This window comes from Aspergillus alliaceus (genome assembly GCF_009176365.1).
Source record: "Aspergillus alliaceus strain CBS 536.65 unplaced genomic scaffold BDW43scaffold_16, whole genome shotgun sequence".
Lineage (NCBI taxonomy): Eukaryota > Fungi > Ascomycota > Eurotiomycetes > Eurotiales > Aspergillaceae > Aspergillus > Aspergillus alliaceus.
The window spans coordinates 559,869-577,342 of NW_022474699.1; the positions used below are offsets into that span (position 1 = coordinate 559,869).

Here is a 17,474-nt window from a genome sequence, read left to right on the forward strand (position 1 = left end):
ATTTCTTGATATCGATACCCTGCCTACGATTTCCGGAGTTTGCGATCCATAGTCGCAATCCAATCGCACGTACATCCTAGCTCTCTTGACGAGTAGAAAAAGGGCTCATTTCTTCTCATGAGCTTTGTCTATGTCCATTTTCTCTTTCTTTTTCTTTACTGTATCATGAGGGGGCAAATCTGGCGTTACCTAGTCCGTTAGAAAAATTAGAAAAGGGAAGGAAATTCGGGCTACTTTCGAAATTAATTAGGCAGGTCCAGTATTCTCGATCTGCGGAAGGAGCGTGGAGAATAGCTACTTGGATGTATATATAAATACTGTAGCCAATACTTCCATTTAGCTACAACCAAACCGTGACCCAAAAAGGCAGGTAAAGGGACGTACCAAAGTAAAGCTGAATTAAATTATGATCCATGAAATACTCAAATCTGGTTAAAAAAAAAGTACAATAATAATAATAACCTCCATTGATTTATTTTATACACTATAGAAGGATTATAACTTTAATATCATAGGTAAAAATCAGCAATGAATGCAGCCTAAAACAGAACGCCTGCAGTTGTCATAATTTCATGAATTAAAGGGAGTCATCAGAGGCAATATGTACTGTGAAAGTTGAGGAATCATGCTTGCTTTGGGATGGCTTGGACAAGGCCAGTGAAGAACTCGCTGAGCCCGTAAGCACCAGGATCAGGGACTTTGCCCACCCACTCTTCTTCACCACCGACGTAGACGGAGCGTCCTAAGCTTGCCTTCATGCTCTTCGTCGCTTCAGTGCCTTCTTCAGCAGCCTTAGCAGCAGCATGAACATCCTTGGTATCGCGCAGAGTTGCACAGAAGGGAACAAGAGCGTCGATCATAGTACGGTCACCCGGTTTGGCAGGAGTGTATTTTCCGAGCGCTCCAAGAGAGTATTTTAATGCCTCAGCCCAGACTTCAGCTGTAGCAGGGGTTGTTGTGCCCTTATCCTGTTCCCGGAGACCATGCGCAAGAGCGTTCAAGAAGATGGCGTAGATAGCACCAGAAGTACCATCCATAGTGTTCTCCACGATAGTCACAATGCGATTCACAGCGTGGACTACGTCGTCATTGAGGTTGGATGAGGGATCTTCCAGGAGAGCGAGAACAGCCTCTGCACCACGCTTTAGGCCAACACCGCAGTCCCCGTCTCCGACAATCGTATCATAACGAGTGACTGTCGGTTCGACCTCGATGATGCGCCGGAGACCAGCCCCGAGGACCTTCTTGAGAGTGGAGACATCCACTGTTATTTTTGTTAGCCGGGATTCACAGGGACGAATCAGAGAGAAATATATTAAACTTACATTTCACGTTGCTAGGTTGTTCCTCAGCGAGCTTGGTCTTGTTGAGCTGTACCGGGGCATCGGTCCGACGATTCCATGTAGATGTTGGAATCGGAGCGGACCACCCAACTGCCTCGGCAGGGGCATCTAGAAGCTCAAGGAAGGACTTGCCAGGCCCCAACCCGTTATCAGCAAGCTTGAACAGTGAGATGCTGAAGCCCAACCCGTTCAGACTGGTTAGGAAAGTTCCTTGAATGACTCGTATGGGTTTGATGCTGTAGTCCCCCTCGAGCTGGCGATATACTTCATCGGTGATACCGGAAAGCTCCAGGCTACTCACACCGCCCAGGTTGTTAATCAGGAGCACGAAGTTATCTTCCGGCTGGTGTGTGATAAAAGCACGGTCAGGATCGTTGTGGTCCAAGATCTGGAAAAGCATGGTTTTGACCAGTTCAGGCAAAGTAAATGATTTCATTCGGTGTGATCCGGGTTCGTTGTGAATACCCATTCCCACTTCAACTTCGCCCTCGGGGATTGTATCTTCTGGAGCGGGTCTGCCGGGGATGTGAACGTGCTCAAGAGAAGAACCCACAGTTGCGAGCAGTGAGTTCGCCTGTTGCGCAATACGGTAGATTTCTTCGAGAGATCCACTGATTCCGGGTCAGTATGGCGGTTAATTTTGTCAACATACAGAAGGTGGAACATACCCTGCCTCGGACAAGGCACTGACAATCTTCAGAACGAGAATGCCGCCACCGATACCGCGACGGCCGACCTTTCCACCCTTCTGCTTACCGACGCCAGCGTCATCATTGATAGCAAAGAATTCAGTCTTGATTCCTGCGGCACGTGCCTTCTCAGCAGCCATACCGAAGTTGAGAACGTCGCCAGTGTAGTTCATAGGGATGATGAGCACACCCTGCTCATTGTCAACACAGTCGAGGGCAGCCTTGCGAATTTGTACGGCAGAAGGAGAGGCGAAGATAGTGCCAGCAACTGAAGCATCGAGGAAACCCTGGCCAACAAAGCCTGCGAAGGCCGGCTCATGGCCTGAACCTCCGCCGGAAACGATAGCGACCTTCTTTTTCTTGAGCGAATCAGGGCGGCGGAAAATGATCTTGTTCTCAGAGTCAAAAGCAAGAGAAGGGTTTGTTAGAGTGAGAGAATGGAGGGCGGTGAGAACCAAATGGTTCGGGTCAGAGAAAAAGTGTTTGGCTATGTCGCGTTAGTGTATCTGCCAGTGCATATTTTCTGGGGTTTTAGTCTTGTCTGTGGAGCACATCGGGGTTCCTCTCATGACGGCCGTGGGTCTGATCGCGAGGGAAAGGGTAATGAACCCGAAGAAGTACAAAAAAAAACAAAGGGAAATTGTAAAACAATCTTAGAAGACAGATTTGCGACGTACTCTGTGCAGACATGATGTATGATGGGTATAATTGCGCAATGATTTGCAGCAACAAATTGAAACCGGAGTATAATGTCGACACCGGATTGGATGCGCGCCTTGAAGGTGGGGACAAGGCCGGAAGTATTAGTGTTAACGGATCAGTCGTGGGATTGCGACACACCAAACAAAAGAACACTTGTCTCGGCGGGTATTCGCTGCTTATATGTATTCCCTTCTCGCTAACAGGATAGTGAGATTGTTCGGATACCTGGGAGAATATCCTCCTGATCAAAAGTCCGAGATAATTCGCAAGGTTTGCGCCGAGAAGTCAAGTTTAGAACCGGCGCAGGCTATAATGGTTGTATACTCTGTCAGAGGTGGGGAAAGTGGAGAAGCTGATTTCACTCGGGTCTGGGATCTGTCAGTCCAGAGGCTCTCATGCGTCGAGAAAACTGGAGATCACAAGGAGACACGGGAAATGTCATTTGCCAGTCGTACTCACAGTATTATGACAGGTGGAGAAAACCTGATTGGATCGAGATTGAGGTAATCGTGAGTCTGAGAGTCACCCAGGAAGTCAAGGCGAATTGAGTAAGATGAGAGTGGTATCTACCCTGAGGACAAGGAAGTAGGGGAAAGAGGAATAGAAAGATAATACTATGAGGGACGAGAAGAGTGAAGGGAAACGCAGTATACTTATACTTGAGAATGGATGTACCTAGAACTCGACATGTCGCAACCCGACCACTCCGTTGACGGAGTTGTCGAGCATGTTTGTTCTTTTTTTAAATTTTTTTTTGTTCACATGGACATGATTGTAATGACCCATAACCCCCCAGATAGGCAATGCAATAGTACTTCACGATACAGTGCATCGGGGGGAGGCAGTTGTACCGAGGAGTACCTAATCAAGTAAGTACCTGAGAGGTCTAGGCCATCTTAGGAAAATTAGGTACTTGGAAAGTGGTAATATTACCAATTTTACCACTGCCGCAGGTCATCCATAGGTAATCACTCCACACCGGCCGCGAACCCAATGGGTCTGGAACCTGGGTAACTATGGGAGACTCTGAACGCTTCGGCTTACCATCTGTGGAATTCCGGCCTAGGGAACCTTCGTCTGGATTGGGGTTGGAAGGGGAAACGACTTTTCTTTTTGATTGATGGATGCGGCTACAGCTTCCTCCCAGGTAATTTCTTAGTGTTCGAAAAATCACTACCAGTTGTAACACAGAAGAGGCATGTCACGAGTGTGCATCACCTTCCGGGTTCATCTACTACCATTACTATTACTATTACTATTACTATTACTTACTATCCACTAAAATGCAGCATATTTCCTCTGTAGAGATGCCTAAAAAATTGTGAATGATTACTATTTCTTCGACTCATCAGCCCATTCTTACATACTTAGTTAGACAGTTGTCATTCTGATACAGTAGAAAGAAAAATTTCTTTCTGCTCCCGTGAGTGATTTCTTCCGTTCTCTTATCACCCCTTACTCCCTCCCGCTCCCGAGGAGTATGATGGTATCCCAACAGATTGCGACTCCATATATATCGGCATACGTCCAGCTACCTAGTTTACATTATGGGATGACCGAAGGTCTACAGAGGATGCATCAGGTACTATTGAAATTATTCCTAAGCTCTGCATGCATATGATATACTATATCGATGCCATTGGCAGATAGTATGCTATACCATACCTTTTAAGTACTTTTTTAAATACAATGGATACCGAAGATCAATGATGATTATCAATTGAGAAACAACATGCAATTATATGCTCTCCACAGAGGGTACTGGGCCAAGACTCCCCCGTAACGAGGGTAACTGGTAATTTCTAGAACGAAGGTTGGAGAGTGAGTGGCCCATAGAAAAAGGGCGCTAGAACATCCCCAACATAAAATCGATCATGAGACCTTAAAAAAAAAGGCTAAGAGGGGGCTAGCTTCCCCGCTGTCAGATCTAACGGAAATCCACCATTCTGGTTAAAGGGCACTAATCATTGCCCCTTTAGGAACTCCCAATGATAGGTGCGTACGTAGTCACATACTATTCAGTCCTTGTATGAAGTGTTCCCTTGAGGATCCCTCCTGATCGTCCGTCTGTCCCTGAGGGCTGTGGGGGTGTGGACAAAAACAGAAAAAACAAAAGAAAAAAAAAAGGCATGCACGTGAACCCAGCCCAGAACCATTTTTAGTTCCGTTTCATTACATTATATTCGAACGGAACCAATGATACATAACGTGCTTCCATTTCCGGGCTTCCCCTTGATTTATGCTTATTTTCGGTGGCTGTCTTTCTCTGCCGAGTGCCATCGGGTTTCTCGGGCGAGAAGTTGGAGTCTGTTGTTGAAGTGCAGTCACTCAATTCATGTCTCTTCTTGCTTGCTAACGGTACGCAATCATCTCATCATTTGATTCATCTTACTTTCTTGTGGTGTCGATCATATTGCCACGAAACAGGTAGGTGGCGCTATTACTCACTACTGATTAATCTCCTGTAGGTCCGCAGGTAATTGTGATGATATTGATAATGATTGTTTTCGATTACTACTAGATACTGTCATCCAGGGTAAGACATACTACTATAAAGATTTCTTGGATCTGCTCAGCGTGGGGCGGAGCTGCTGCGGATTCCATCCCGTGATCGCAACGATTAAACTGTATTTCTGCGGTACAGATCTTCTAACCTTTTGGCCCATCAAATCAATTAGATTATCTATAGAAAGTCTTAGAGAGACATGTCTATTGTTAAGGCTATCGGTATATACTTGCGCTTAGGTCTCGAGCAAGTCTTAGTTAGACCTTGGGTATATAGTATTCTATTCCCTTAATATATCGTGTGGCTGTAAAATAATGGTATTATGATATTTGGTTACAGCTTTCAGATGTGTCCCTGACTGGTATTTTACGGTTGAGATTCATATTCTCTTCCTTCTGGACGTCCAAAAAGTAGTTAATTGAAATACGAGACACTCTCTCCATAATTGTAACATATTTTATCATATATCTTGAATCATTTGGCCTCTCACTTCGTGTTTATGCTTCCTTGAACTGAAATCCTCCACCGCGTCCTGCACACTCATTTAATTGATCAATTAGACTCTCTATCTCAGCTTCCAAAGACGCTGCATCACCATAAAATGCTTGGCTTCTCTCAAAATCAGCCAACCTCCCCGTTTCGTTTTGAATAATGAAGTTACATCTGTTGACGTCGCCACGGCGTATACCGATATTATGGAGGTACTTGAGAATGGGCATACCAGCAGACAGATCCTCAATATTCGCTTCGCGGCCTTCAAGTTTCTCTAGTAAAATCCCAATCACACGACCGTGTTCATGAGCATGCCCGAGGAATCGTGAGGCAAGGCTGGTGTTTTCAAGGCTCTTATATATGCGAGTCTCTTGCGACAAGCGAGATATTTCCCACTAGAATCGTGCAAGTTTGGCAAGGACCATGGGCGTTGGTTTTGATGAAGTAGATGGCCCTGGCTCGAGCAGGTCACTTCAAATATAGTTGCAGTAATTTGTCTCACTCTTTCCAGCTTTAAACAGTCAATGTTCCAGGATGCCAAATATCATGAACTCCAGGCACTGTCTCATTCCCTACTTCTGTTTTGAGCTCACCAGTCGAGGAACCCCGACTGATGTATGCACAGTTCCAAGCGTCGCTTCTAGACAACTCTGGCAATGAGTCCAGAGGCATAGACAGAGTTGATCTGTCATATGTACCACGGGCAATGGTCAAGTACCGAACACGACCCTAAATCAGTACTCTGTATTCACTGTCATCTTTACTGCAAACATCCATCGAAAGTATAACTGGAGGGCCTAATTGTTGCAGACGGAGACTCATTTTGACAAGCGCAAGATACAGAGGAAATAGAAGTATGAGGAAAGAATAGTGAGAATAGATAAGAATCAAACTAAAAACTTTACATTTCCTTGATAAGTTGTTAAAGTAGAGGGGAAGAAATCCTCTGTGTTGATAATGTGAATGATCTTAGGGAAAGATGGAATGTCACTGGCCTACAGGTGGTTCTACTTGCTTACGAGGGAGCACAAAGGCGGAGAAGAGGTAAATCTACCAACGGAATCTTGAATTTAAGTGTCTGCACTTTGATTTCTTAAGGTCAGTGCCCAATGAGTTGGTGGATATCCCTGGGGAATCGATTTCACCGGTCAATTTCTGCGCATTTTGCTTTGGTGTTCCGAATGGTTCAATCAACAGCCGGCATGGCATGATGAGAAATTCTATCAACATTATAATGAAGGGCAGAGGAGAATGAAGGGTTAGATCTGTCAACAGGGAAACGGGATTAGCAGGGATTTAGTATCGGAAACACTCTGGATGCTAGGGCAAAAGTAGGTAACGTTGATGATCTGTTCGATTGGCTAGAAAAATCTACTCTAATAGCGAGGTTTTCTCCTCAATTAGATTGAGCCAATGACTCTGGACTCTATTAACACCTTCCAGATCATTGGGTATAAAGCATGCCATAGGCTTCGTCCATGTAGGCACCGTTTTCCGTGTGGTTAGATTTGCCCACAGTGGGAAGAGTCCATGCGCGATCGGGACGTTCATATGCTCTTCATCCGCTGCCTTAAGGTCGTATAGATAGTCCCGTCTCAAATCCTTTGCTCATGGGTGTATCGGTATTCGTAGACATAGAGACAACCTGGACGGATTTGTTGTTGAAGGCATGCAGGTTGTTAAGACAACCATTCAAGTTCTGAATAGTTCCGACAATGGCGCCGGTGCAGTTGTCGTTCTCATAAACATTGACCGAGTATTGGCCATCATGGACATTGTCAATCTTAACAAGAAGCGACGACGTAATGCCTTCGTGCAACTTGTTACAGGCGCTAGGTCCTGCAAGCTGGTGAAGTCTCACTTGAGCTCCTGTGCAGCGTTCGTCTGTGTAATCACATAGACGGTACCCAAGTATAGTTACGAAGAGGGCCGAGTAAATTAGAGAACGAAACATCATTTCAGAATGGGAACCTTAAGAGGTGGAGGAGGAAAAAGAAGATTATGATTGTGATAATGCTTCAAACGCTTTCGTTGAAGCTCGCCAAACGTTCCTACTCGGATTCCAAGGAGGACCCGAGTATTTATTGGTCTTTCTGAAATTAGCTCATGCCCTCCGCCTCAATGGGTCTGGCACCCTGGTCATGATGCTTACATCGCTTGTTCATGCATCCTTGATCGTGCTTGTACTAGCGATCAAAATGCTTGTAAGCCGGGGGACGCTACAGTCAACATCTGCATTCGCATTGGCGACTACCTGACTCACCCAGGAGAACTGCTCCTACTTTATCCAAAAAGAAAACAGATCCATTTGCCCGTGCGTGGGGGCATTTACTCCCTTGACGCGCATCAACCATGTATCGAACGAAATACATGAAAAAATTTATGACTGTTGGGTCGAATACCTAATGGCAGTCCAACCCCAAGCCAGCACTGAACAACCACTCCTACACTCTTATCTGACTACCTCAAGCCTTGTTAGTAACTAAGAAATGCTTACCCACCTGCTCATGTCTTAGACTAGGCACTAGCGGCTTATTGATGCAACAATCTCCCCTTTGTAAGCCCGGGGAAGCCGGAAGTAAGTAGATATAGCTAAATATTCTATATCTTTTATATTTGTATATAGTCCAATATTTTTTATCATCGGCCGGAGCCACTGGTATATATCTAGTGAATAATCAGTAGTGACTTAAAGCGCTTGCAGAGGATTTACGTGTAGTCTTATAAAAGTGGCGGCACCCGTCACATAAAAACACAGATCTATAACTCTACTGCATGGTCTACGCCGGAATGGGCCACGGAGCAAAGCGACCCTCCCCAACAGCGCCAGTTCTGGTTTTTTCGGATATGAATCAGAAATGTGTTTGTTTCGTGTTGGATGATGTTCAATGAATTAGAACATAATAATAGTGCCTTGCACACCAAGAAATATAGTCGTCTCTAAATCACCCATTCATTATGCCACATACTGATAACGGTTGCCCTCTTCCCGCTCCATGTAATCCTTTTCGATCAGCCTGCAGAGTACTAATTAGTTCCCGAACCCTTCGATGAAATAGCTTAGACCGACTTACTTCTCAATGTTCTTCTTAATCTCCGCGGGTTCGAGCACTCCGCGGCTTCGCGTCGCCGTGATCACCTCCGCCACCAATTCGGGGTGTGTGATAGTCTTTCGGCTCTTCATAATCCGTACAATAGCTGCCTGTGTCTCATAATGTCGGTCCGCAGCTACCCGTTCATGCGTCGTCTTATTCTCTTCCTTGGTCTCCTTCAATTGGATCTGATTGATCTTGATTCGCATCTTCACGTCGGAAAATCCCTCGTTATACGAAAACTCATCGGTTGTGTTAACTTCACGGCCCCTTGGTTTTTTGATGAGTACCCTGTATTTGGCGCATGCGAGCGACTGAAGGGTCCGCTTCAGCTCTTGATCGGCTACATCGAGTTAGTTAGCAGTAAGCCCAGACGGAATAAGTATAACAAGACTTAAGGGAACAAGGATACTGACATAACTTCGTCGCCTCCTGTATTTGTTGATAGCTGAGAGTTCCATTTGTGGAAATATCGTTGAACAGCAGCAGAACAATAGCCTGGAATGAACTGACCACCAGTTCTTTATCCCCTTTGGGAAACCTTGCGCGCAGCTGGCAGTGCGCAAGTTGGTGCTTCCAATTGAGCTTTCGCCCGTTGTATTTGCTATAGTAGAACTTTTCGAACTCGCTGACTGCCGTCCCAATTTCGGGCGGAATTCGAACTTGAACATCGGGATACGAGGGCCAGGCTGCTGCAGAGAGAACACTGACATTCAGATCCACCGGTAACCGGTGTCGGCGTTCACGCTGAATAGAATTGTATGCCGACATTTCATCCCGTGCCACATCCATGTCTTTGAACATAGATTCCAGGTTGTGCGTGAAGCTAGAACCGCATTCTAATCAATTGCTAAAGTTAGCTTCCGTGTTCTTGGTGTTGTCTATCGATCAGAAAGATAACCCACCTATCTTAAGCCTTGCCAGCATGCTTTTCTCGGCATCATCACTAGCACTCCTGCCCATCAATAGCCGGCGGGCAAGGTCATTCTTGTAGAATGCCTCAAAGACAGCCTTTCCATGCACAAATCGGAATAGATCCAACACCTGATCCAGCTGTCGATTGATCTCGGCATCCTCATCGGCAAGAGGCACATCCTCGGGTTTCCGTCCGGGAGGAACTTTCCACCCGCCCTTGAGTAACCTATCGACATACTTCGCAATCATCTCTCCAGTCTTGGGGTTATCTGTGCCTCCGGATGCGTCCGACTTTCTCCCCTTGTTCATGAACGACTCGAAGGCCTCGCGCAGCGCATGCCCCAGGACTTCATTTCGATGAAACGAGTTGATCCATGTTTCGTCGAGTTGTTGCTTGAAATCCAGCAGCCGAGCCACCATTTCCGTTTCTTTTTCATCGTCGAAGACAATCCCAGTCCCTTCTTCAACAATGTAACTGTTGAACGCGGCTTTCAATTTCGCGCCGAGATCCCTTCGCTGAAGGAGGGTATAAAGCTTTTCCAATGCATTCTTGTTGCCCACACGCAGCAAGCCTAAAATATCTTTCTGCTCGAGAAGAACACCTTCCTGCTCTGCCACTAATTTTTGATCCAAAATCTCAGACAACTTCTGCTTCGTGCTTCGATTTAAAGAGAGCAATGTACACCTGTCTACTTCTTTTTCGATTAAGCGATGGCTGTTTTCTGCGAAAGTGGCGAGATATCCCGAGGCTTCATGCTGAGCCCACGACGCGAAGAATTTCTCCGATTCAGAGACAAGGAGCGGTTCAAAGCCAGTAGTATAGACATCAAGGCCATGGAAAAATTCAATAGCATTCCGAAGCAACGATGAGTCAGCCGACATACTGCGCGCCTCGTCACGGTCCGCTTCGATCAAGTCGCAGGCGCCCTGTAAAATCTTTAGTTGTAGAACTGAATCATTGAATATGTGCTGGCGGAACTGAATTAAGCCCATCTCACGTATCACCGGATATTCTTTGGAATGGAGGAGGAACGATTGGTCGAGGTAGTAGAAGATCCAGCGGACAGTAACCTACATACTGGTCAATACTCAGCGGGTAGATGAGCGCAAATTCACCTGGAACATACCAGTTTTGATTGCCATGTCGTCCACGATTCAACAACGGCTCGTAGGGTGTCGATGTTATTGCCTCCCCCTGCCTTACTTACCAACGTATCATGCAGTTTGCCGGATACATGCCCTCGGCATCGCTCTTGTAATTGTCTAGCCAACGCAGAAGCTCGCCCTTGACGACAAACATTCTCAGCCCCTTTGTACAGCTCTTCTAGCGAGACCTCCGGTTTTCCGCCGTCGAAAATTGCGGTTAGCGCTGCGTCAAGTTGACCCCATATCTTCTCGAAGTATGAATCCTGGTTCAACCGCGGACCCGTCCGAAGGTTCTTGACAACAAGCTTCTTGGCTCCGGTGTGAGGGGTGAAATTGCTTTGGCGCACTGGTGCGTTGAAAGAGCGGGGTCTCGCTGCCACATTAATGCAGTTGCTGCCAGGCGTAACATGACCGAACGACCCACTACCTTTCGTTTCCTGATTCGAGAAATTGTACATTGTGTTAGATGAGGCAGCTCCCCGCGGACCTTGTGCAGAAGTCAGACCTGACGGGGATGGCGATAACCGGGGACGCTTGCTTGTCGGGGAGGATAGCTGGGGATGTTCTTTCCCGAGGGTGGTGTGGTTCCGCGAAAGGAGCTCTGATATCGTCGCCTGTTGGTGCTGAGGTTGATGTAACGCTTCCTCTTGATTAGAAAGCTTCCTCTTGCCGATCGATTTGCGCTTACCGCTCCTCTGCTCGGTGGCGCCTCTCGGATTGTGCTGCATCTACCCGATCTTGTCCGAGATGACGATGTTGAAGAGGAGCGCTCAGCGTTGGAAAGGTCCAGAAAATCTCTGGACTACACAATTCATGGCAGATCCACCTGGAGATATGTCGGACTTGAAGCGAGCGATACGGTCACTGTTGAAGATGGGAGGGGAGATAGATGGCGGGCAGTGGGTAAGAGGGTTAAAAGCAGAGATACTCCGCGGTAAGGTTCCGTTGACGTTGGAGCCGGAGATAAGATAATACGTCCGTTGCATAAATATGCTGGACCTATGGGGAATATTTATCCCTCCAGGAAACAGCATCGTTACACGTCTTACATTCATAGCTGGCAGTGGTCAAGGAGATCTATTTCGGACCGAGATTATTTTATTTTGATTCTCTCCCTTGGAAAGATGCCAATGTTGTAGATTAAATACAGTAGGCGTCCTCGATATACCAATCATTTTCATATGCACCGTTTCATAACATCAATAAATTCTGTACCCCACTAATGCTCTAGGACGCTTGGTCTTATTCACGAGAATAATGTGGGTCGGCTGAGCTCTCTCACCTCGTTATCCTCAAACTGTTGAATGTTAGCTAATTCTTTGAGCGAATAAATTAAATATTACGGTATATACCTCCAAGAAATCTGTCGCAGCGACTAGCGCCATGTATGATTTGGTGAGGTTGCCGAGGGTACGATGGTGATCTGCAGCACCCTTTCCGCCAATCTTGGCAAATCTTTTGAATATGCCGACCATGCTTTGTCTATTCTCAGCAAGGAACCCACGGGTTTGCTCCATCATCTGCTCGTTATGAAGCCCTCGAGAAAACGCAGCAGAAACGATAACTCGTAAGACTGAGTCCAAAAGATCGTAATACTTCCGTAGGGCATCAGGGTTATCGATATCTAAATAAGTCAGATAAAGTTGACCGTATCAGTGGACAGATTCCTACTAACCAATGCCAAGGTCTGGGTCGGCAGCGAATAGCTGCGAACCACGTACAGCTTCGAAAAGGCCAGTCTTCAGAACATGGGTCGCGCCAGCCTTCGTTTGGCAAAGTTGTTGAAGCAAAGACAACAGAGATTCATAATATGATAAGAGTAAAGGCGTATCTAAATTATACCTGGTTAGTTAGATCTGATTAATAGACCCTAGAACAACTTACCATTCGCTTGGGCATTTCGTAGTTCAACAGGCAACGTCCTGATGGCATCGAGGAAGAGACTGAGATAGTTCGACTGGGATATGGACTCAGCTAATATAGAATCTCCCTGTTTATCCAGAGCTGCCAGGAGATTGAGGAACAGTAGGGCTGACACGCGACATGTCTCCTGGCCCGCATACGCATCGTCGCAGATCGCTTCAATCAATGAGGGACCGGCTATCTTGATAATCCGGTGGCTGTGCTGCTTGATGCCCTCATATCCTGTTTCGGGCTGGATGATACGAGCGACGTAGGATGAGCAGATGTTGTAGAAAGTCTCTCGGAGATTAACATTCCCCGTTGCTAGGGTTATACCTCGAACACAAATCTGGAACAGTTGATGAAGTTTCTCGTCAATGACATCTCCACTTCTCCGGGCCGAGTTTACTTTCGTTGCGCTGGATTCTAGTTTACTAACGAGAACTTCGGCAAGGCGCGCTAATTCAGTTGCCTCTGGGAGGTCCTCCTCGACGGCAGCCTCAAGCTTGGGGAGAGTCAATTGGATGGTATGTAGTATAGAGGTGGATTTCCGTCCGCCTTCAATCTCCGAGCAAGTAAGCATTGTTGTAATGAGTTCCGTCCAGGATCGAAGAGCCAGATATCGGTTGTTGTTGATCTTTCTTAACTGGTTTGTTGCGTGGATGAACATCTTTAGGCCTTCAGCCTCTGCTAAAAATTGTTCCTCATCTTGAGGTCGCAGCTGTCCGCTTAAAAGCAACTCCTCTTTTCTGAGTTGTATGAGCTCCTCCAGTTCAGCTTCATCATACAGGACGATTGAATTATCGGCTTCTTTCGCACACGCATCTAACATAATACCGTCAAGTAAGTCTAGTATTGGGGGCTGAAGTTGACATCCAATGTCCAGATCTGCAAAATCGAAAAGGTCAAATATCGTAGGATTCAATACAGCATCCCCCGTCTCTGAGGTCGAGTTCCCGAATAACGTCGACAAAATATCTGCTTGCAGAGTTGGTGAACGGAGCTTAGCAGCCGAACGAACCTCTGTAGTAGCATAAGCATACAGGTAACTTCTATAAAGTAAGAATTCCGCAAGCGCGGTAGCAGAATCCGAGATCCAGAAATCTTCCGTCACAATTGGGAATCCATCCCAGAGGGTGTTTGGCCCAATGATGGGTTGGCTTGCAAGCAGCCTCTGCAGAAAACGGCTCGCGCGCATCTCAGTAAGGGTGAAGAAGGAAGATATTTTAGATGACCATAAATGCTTCAAGACTTCCAAAGCCATACGCTTGATATGCACCATCCATGACAAGATGTTTCCATCAATCTCATCTGGATAGCTTTGCAGGAAGGTAATTATAGCATGTAGCAAGGACATCCCGTTGGCAAAAAGCCCGTCGGAAGAGATGTCAAGCATATTTCCCACACTGCTAAAACCGAGAAGGATATGAGCTATTGTTGGCCGATCTGTAATCATCCTGAGGCAGCTATTCAGCAGCGCTAACAGACTTTCTCTAATTATGTAGCCTGAGGATTCTGACCCATAATCAAGCTCTCTCGGTTCAGGCTGCATTTGAGATACAAGGGGACGCGCCACACTGTCCACCTCCACTTCAGTACTTAGCACCTCAACAATCTTATTCGAGGACCGCCACTTGGATAAGCCAGGTGTCGAAACCTTGTTGAGCTTCCTGGAGCTAGAAAGTTTCTCTAACAACACCATCGATGTTATAGTGAGCTGCTGGTGTGCCGTGCTGCAATAAAGACACAAGGCCGGTACGATCGACAGATTGTTGAGGACGCTATCCTCAAAAGCTGAGAGTGACGAGTTCGCTACACTGGTTCGGCTTCCACCTGCTGATTGCGACTTGACTAGTGGCCGAACAATGTTGAAATAAGTCGACTGAAGGTCCATTATCAAATCCATAACTTCGAGGCTCCTGGCTAGAGAAAGAACCAATGTAGAGTCAGACGCTGCCTTAGATACCTCAGCTATATCCTGGTGAGCTGTTGCAAAGATTGCCTTTATCACATCCTCGTTAAACAACCATTCAGCCACCCGTGAGAATGGGTGCAGGCGAACATAAGTAACTAATGATGACGTTTTAGCATCGGATGGCACAGTGGGTTGGCTGAGAACAGAGACAAGGCTCTCATTAAAGGATTTTAAGCATGTCACAACGAAGTCCAGGCAGTTGTACGTCAGCATTCGGGTCTGGCGTTCGTTGAGGTCTGGCACTTTCCGTGACAAGGCATGACCTAGTATGAAGTCTATGTAAGGCTCAATACCTGGCATGCGGTAGGACGAGCCAAGGGATTCGGGGAACGGCAGCGAGAGGTGGTAATCGACTGAGTCAGATGTCGGTGATACGAGGGAATTGATCAAGGTCACAAAAGCGTTGGCTTGGTCGAAGCTCTCGCCGAATTTTTGAAACGCCTGCTGCTCGTGCCAAACAAGCGGATTTGAAACTACCGGAATTTTTCCCATTCCAGAAGCACTCATGGATCCACCTGAGATCCACTGATCGATGGAAAGCCACATCTCATTGCCATTGATAGGTGATCTTTCAGTCATCAGGGCTGCGAGTGTAGTGAAAACCGTGGCTCTCAAATGTGTGGGAATCGGTCCACTACACAACGTCAACAATGTGCTGACGATGTTGAAAGATGGATGGTGAAGCATCCAGTCTCGTATTGCGGCACTTTGCCTACATAAGTGTCCCATTAAACGGAGATAGCAGGTCAACATGACAGGGCTTTCTGGCTCACTCATGTCTGCTGGTTCAGACTTGCGGGAGCGCAATATCGTCTGTGACGTCGCAGCAGGAGGCTTCTCGGTCACTTTTGTTGCATAGAGTTCTAACTCAGCGAACATCTGGGACCAGTTCATAGAGGTTGACCGCTTGAACTTAGCAGACATAAACTTGTCCTCCTCAGAGAGGAATCTATGAGCTGCAGTAGCATTATCTTCGCTTCCCGAAATAGAGCATAGTAATTCACAGAATGCGCTAACTCTAGGGACAGTTTGTCTTTTCGAGGCCCATTGAAGGAAGCCGTACAAATTTCCATCAGGATCGGCCCAAAACTCCTGTGCAGCGTCTGGTCGCTGCTCAAATGCAAAAGCCATCACCATGAGGAAAGATTCAAGGTGCGTCCGAGCCTCCACTAGGCCACGATGAAGACTAGACGTTAAGCCATCTCTAAGCGCAGTGATCTGATCCAATCTCTGCGAGTCTTCCTCAGATTTCAACATCCGAACCGCATCCGGCATATTAGCGACGCACGATTCGGCAAAAACTTCAAGGTTCTCCATCAGTAAGCTTTTCGTGTATGCAGCGCAACAGTCAGACTCGGGCATAGCCAAGGAACTCTCCTTCAATAACAACGTCACCAATTCACTTCGAGCTGGGTCAGTCCATTCTTCATTGTTCACTCCTGAGCATATAGCCAACATAAAATCCAGTCCTCCGTCATCCAGCGCCGTCATGAACATCTTTGTGCGCTCCTCTGCATCCTTCTCGAGATCGACCCCGGGAAGGGGGGACGATGGCCCATCGAAATCCCACCCACTGTATACTGCAAGCCAGAGAGCGATAACCGCAGAATGGAAAGTCGGGAGGGCCCAGGACTGGCCATCTTTAGTCGATGTAACAGCCGTGTGCAAGCTTCGAGCCTCTTTATATGAATTGGAACTTTCTGGTGAACCATGTTGAACGAAAGCAGCAATTACCGAAGGGATATAATGCACAAGTAGCCCATCGAGCCGGTCCATCTTCCGAAGGTTGCCAAGAAGCAGTCGAAGATCCTCGGGGCTGGTGTAAGGGCCTTTAAAGAGGTAGCATAGAATAGCACCCAATGACTCGTGCTGCTGTTGCAAGCTGCTGCGCTGGTACTCTATTGCCTCCATGATATCAGCGTCTTCAGTCTGTCCAACGATAGATGCTTTCTGAATTTGTTCCGCGACGAGTGCAAGCCACTTTTCGATATCCTCCATAGACTTCATGCATTTCCTTGCAAATAGTGACGCGTTTCGTAGAGGACCGTTTTTTATCTCAACAACGAAGGCTATCATGTCTTGCATTAGCACCTGGGTCGTTTCCCGCTCTACCTCAAAAGATTCTTGGAGAATCAGCCGCAGGGATTCGAGTAAGAAGTGCCGATGTTCGTGGAAGCGCATGATCGCAGCGATGAGAGGGGTTCTGTCTAACAACTGAGCATGTTCTTGTGCGCCAAGGAACATAACTGCCGCTTCCAATTCATCGATACCCAGCGCATCGGCCAACTGTAAGGCGCTTTGTTGGAATTCTTGGTTGATGGAATACTCAAGGTCATTGACGGTGATCTTCCCTAGGTGGTTTCGGAGCAACGTCAACACGGTTCCCACCCCAGATTTATCCGTCACTGTTCGTGCAAGACCAATGCTTACCTGAAAGAACAGCCTGTCGACTTGCATTGTTTTTAGGGGCCCTGTCAAGGAGCTTCCTGAAATCATCGATGTGAGCCTCCAACTCAACACGGAGACGGTCGATGTTGACGAATGAGGAATCAGTGAGGGAAGAGAGATCTTGATAGAGGCCTCGGAGGCCTGCTAGAGTATCTCTGTCCCCCATATTCAGAGATTTTCCCTAGCTTGGGGGGAAAACGCTATGGAAGAAGGGAGGTATGGAAGTATAAACTGTTTGTTGCGGTCCAAAAGAGGTCGGAGGTC

The 17,474-nt window shown here is 46.9% G+C and overlaps 4 protein-coding genes across 4 annotated transcripts; all 4 read right to left on the reverse strand.

Moving 5' to 3' along the window:
* Positions 1–433: 433 nt before the first annotated feature.
* On the reverse strand, positions 434–3,093 carry BDW43DRAFT_58123 (putative dihydroxyacetone kinase (DakA)). Its single transcript, XM_032050268.1, has 5 exons — positions 2,960–3,093; positions 2,710–2,807; positions 2,012–2,519; positions 1,326–1,954; positions 434–1,264 (listed from the first exon to the last, which is right to left on the reverse strand). Exons 2-5 carry the CDS (start codon positions 2,720–2,722, stop codon positions 624–626), a joined length of 1,791 nt encoding a protein of 596 aa, XP_031901444.1. The 5' UTR covers positions 2,723–2,807; positions 2,960–3,093; the 3' UTR covers positions 434–623.
* Positions 3,094–5,426: 2,333 nt separating this feature from the next.
* On the reverse strand, positions 5,427–7,212 carry BDW43DRAFT_318857 (uncharacterized protein; the record flags this gene model as incomplete). The annotated part of the gene is made up of 4 exons (XM_032048771.1): positions 5,427–6,127; positions 6,252–6,461; positions 6,504–6,529; positions 7,197–7,212. The coding sequence occupies 4 exons, from the start codon at positions 7,210–7,212 to the stop codon at positions 5,738–5,740; spliced, it is 642 nt and encodes a 213-aa protein (XP_031901445.1). The 3' UTR covers positions 5,427–5,737.
* A 64-nt stretch (positions 7,213–7,276) lies between these two features.
* On the reverse strand, positions 7,277–7,714 carry BDW43DRAFT_273657 (uncharacterized protein). The gene has a single exon (XM_032041648.1). It carries the CDS (start codon positions 7,687–7,689, stop codon positions 7,303–7,305), a length of 387 nt encoding a protein of 128 aa, XP_031901446.1. The 5' UTR covers positions 7,690–7,714; the 3' UTR covers positions 7,277–7,302.
* A 974-nt stretch (positions 7,715–8,688) lies between these two features.
* BDW43DRAFT_299641 (cullin-4B) lies at positions 8,689–17,376 on the reverse strand (the record flags this gene model as incomplete). The annotated part of the gene is made up of 9 exons (XM_032044759.1): positions 8,689–8,749; positions 8,807–9,167; positions 9,241–9,663; positions 9,730–10,810; positions 10,867–11,607; positions 12,238–12,509; positions 12,561–12,716; positions 12,770–17,113; positions 17,193–17,376. The coding sequence occupies 9 exons, from the start codon at positions 17,374–17,376 to the stop codon at positions 8,689–8,691; spliced, it is 7,623 nt and encodes a 2,540-aa protein (XP_031901447.1).
* Between the last annotated feature and the right edge of the window lie 98 nt (positions 17,377–17,474).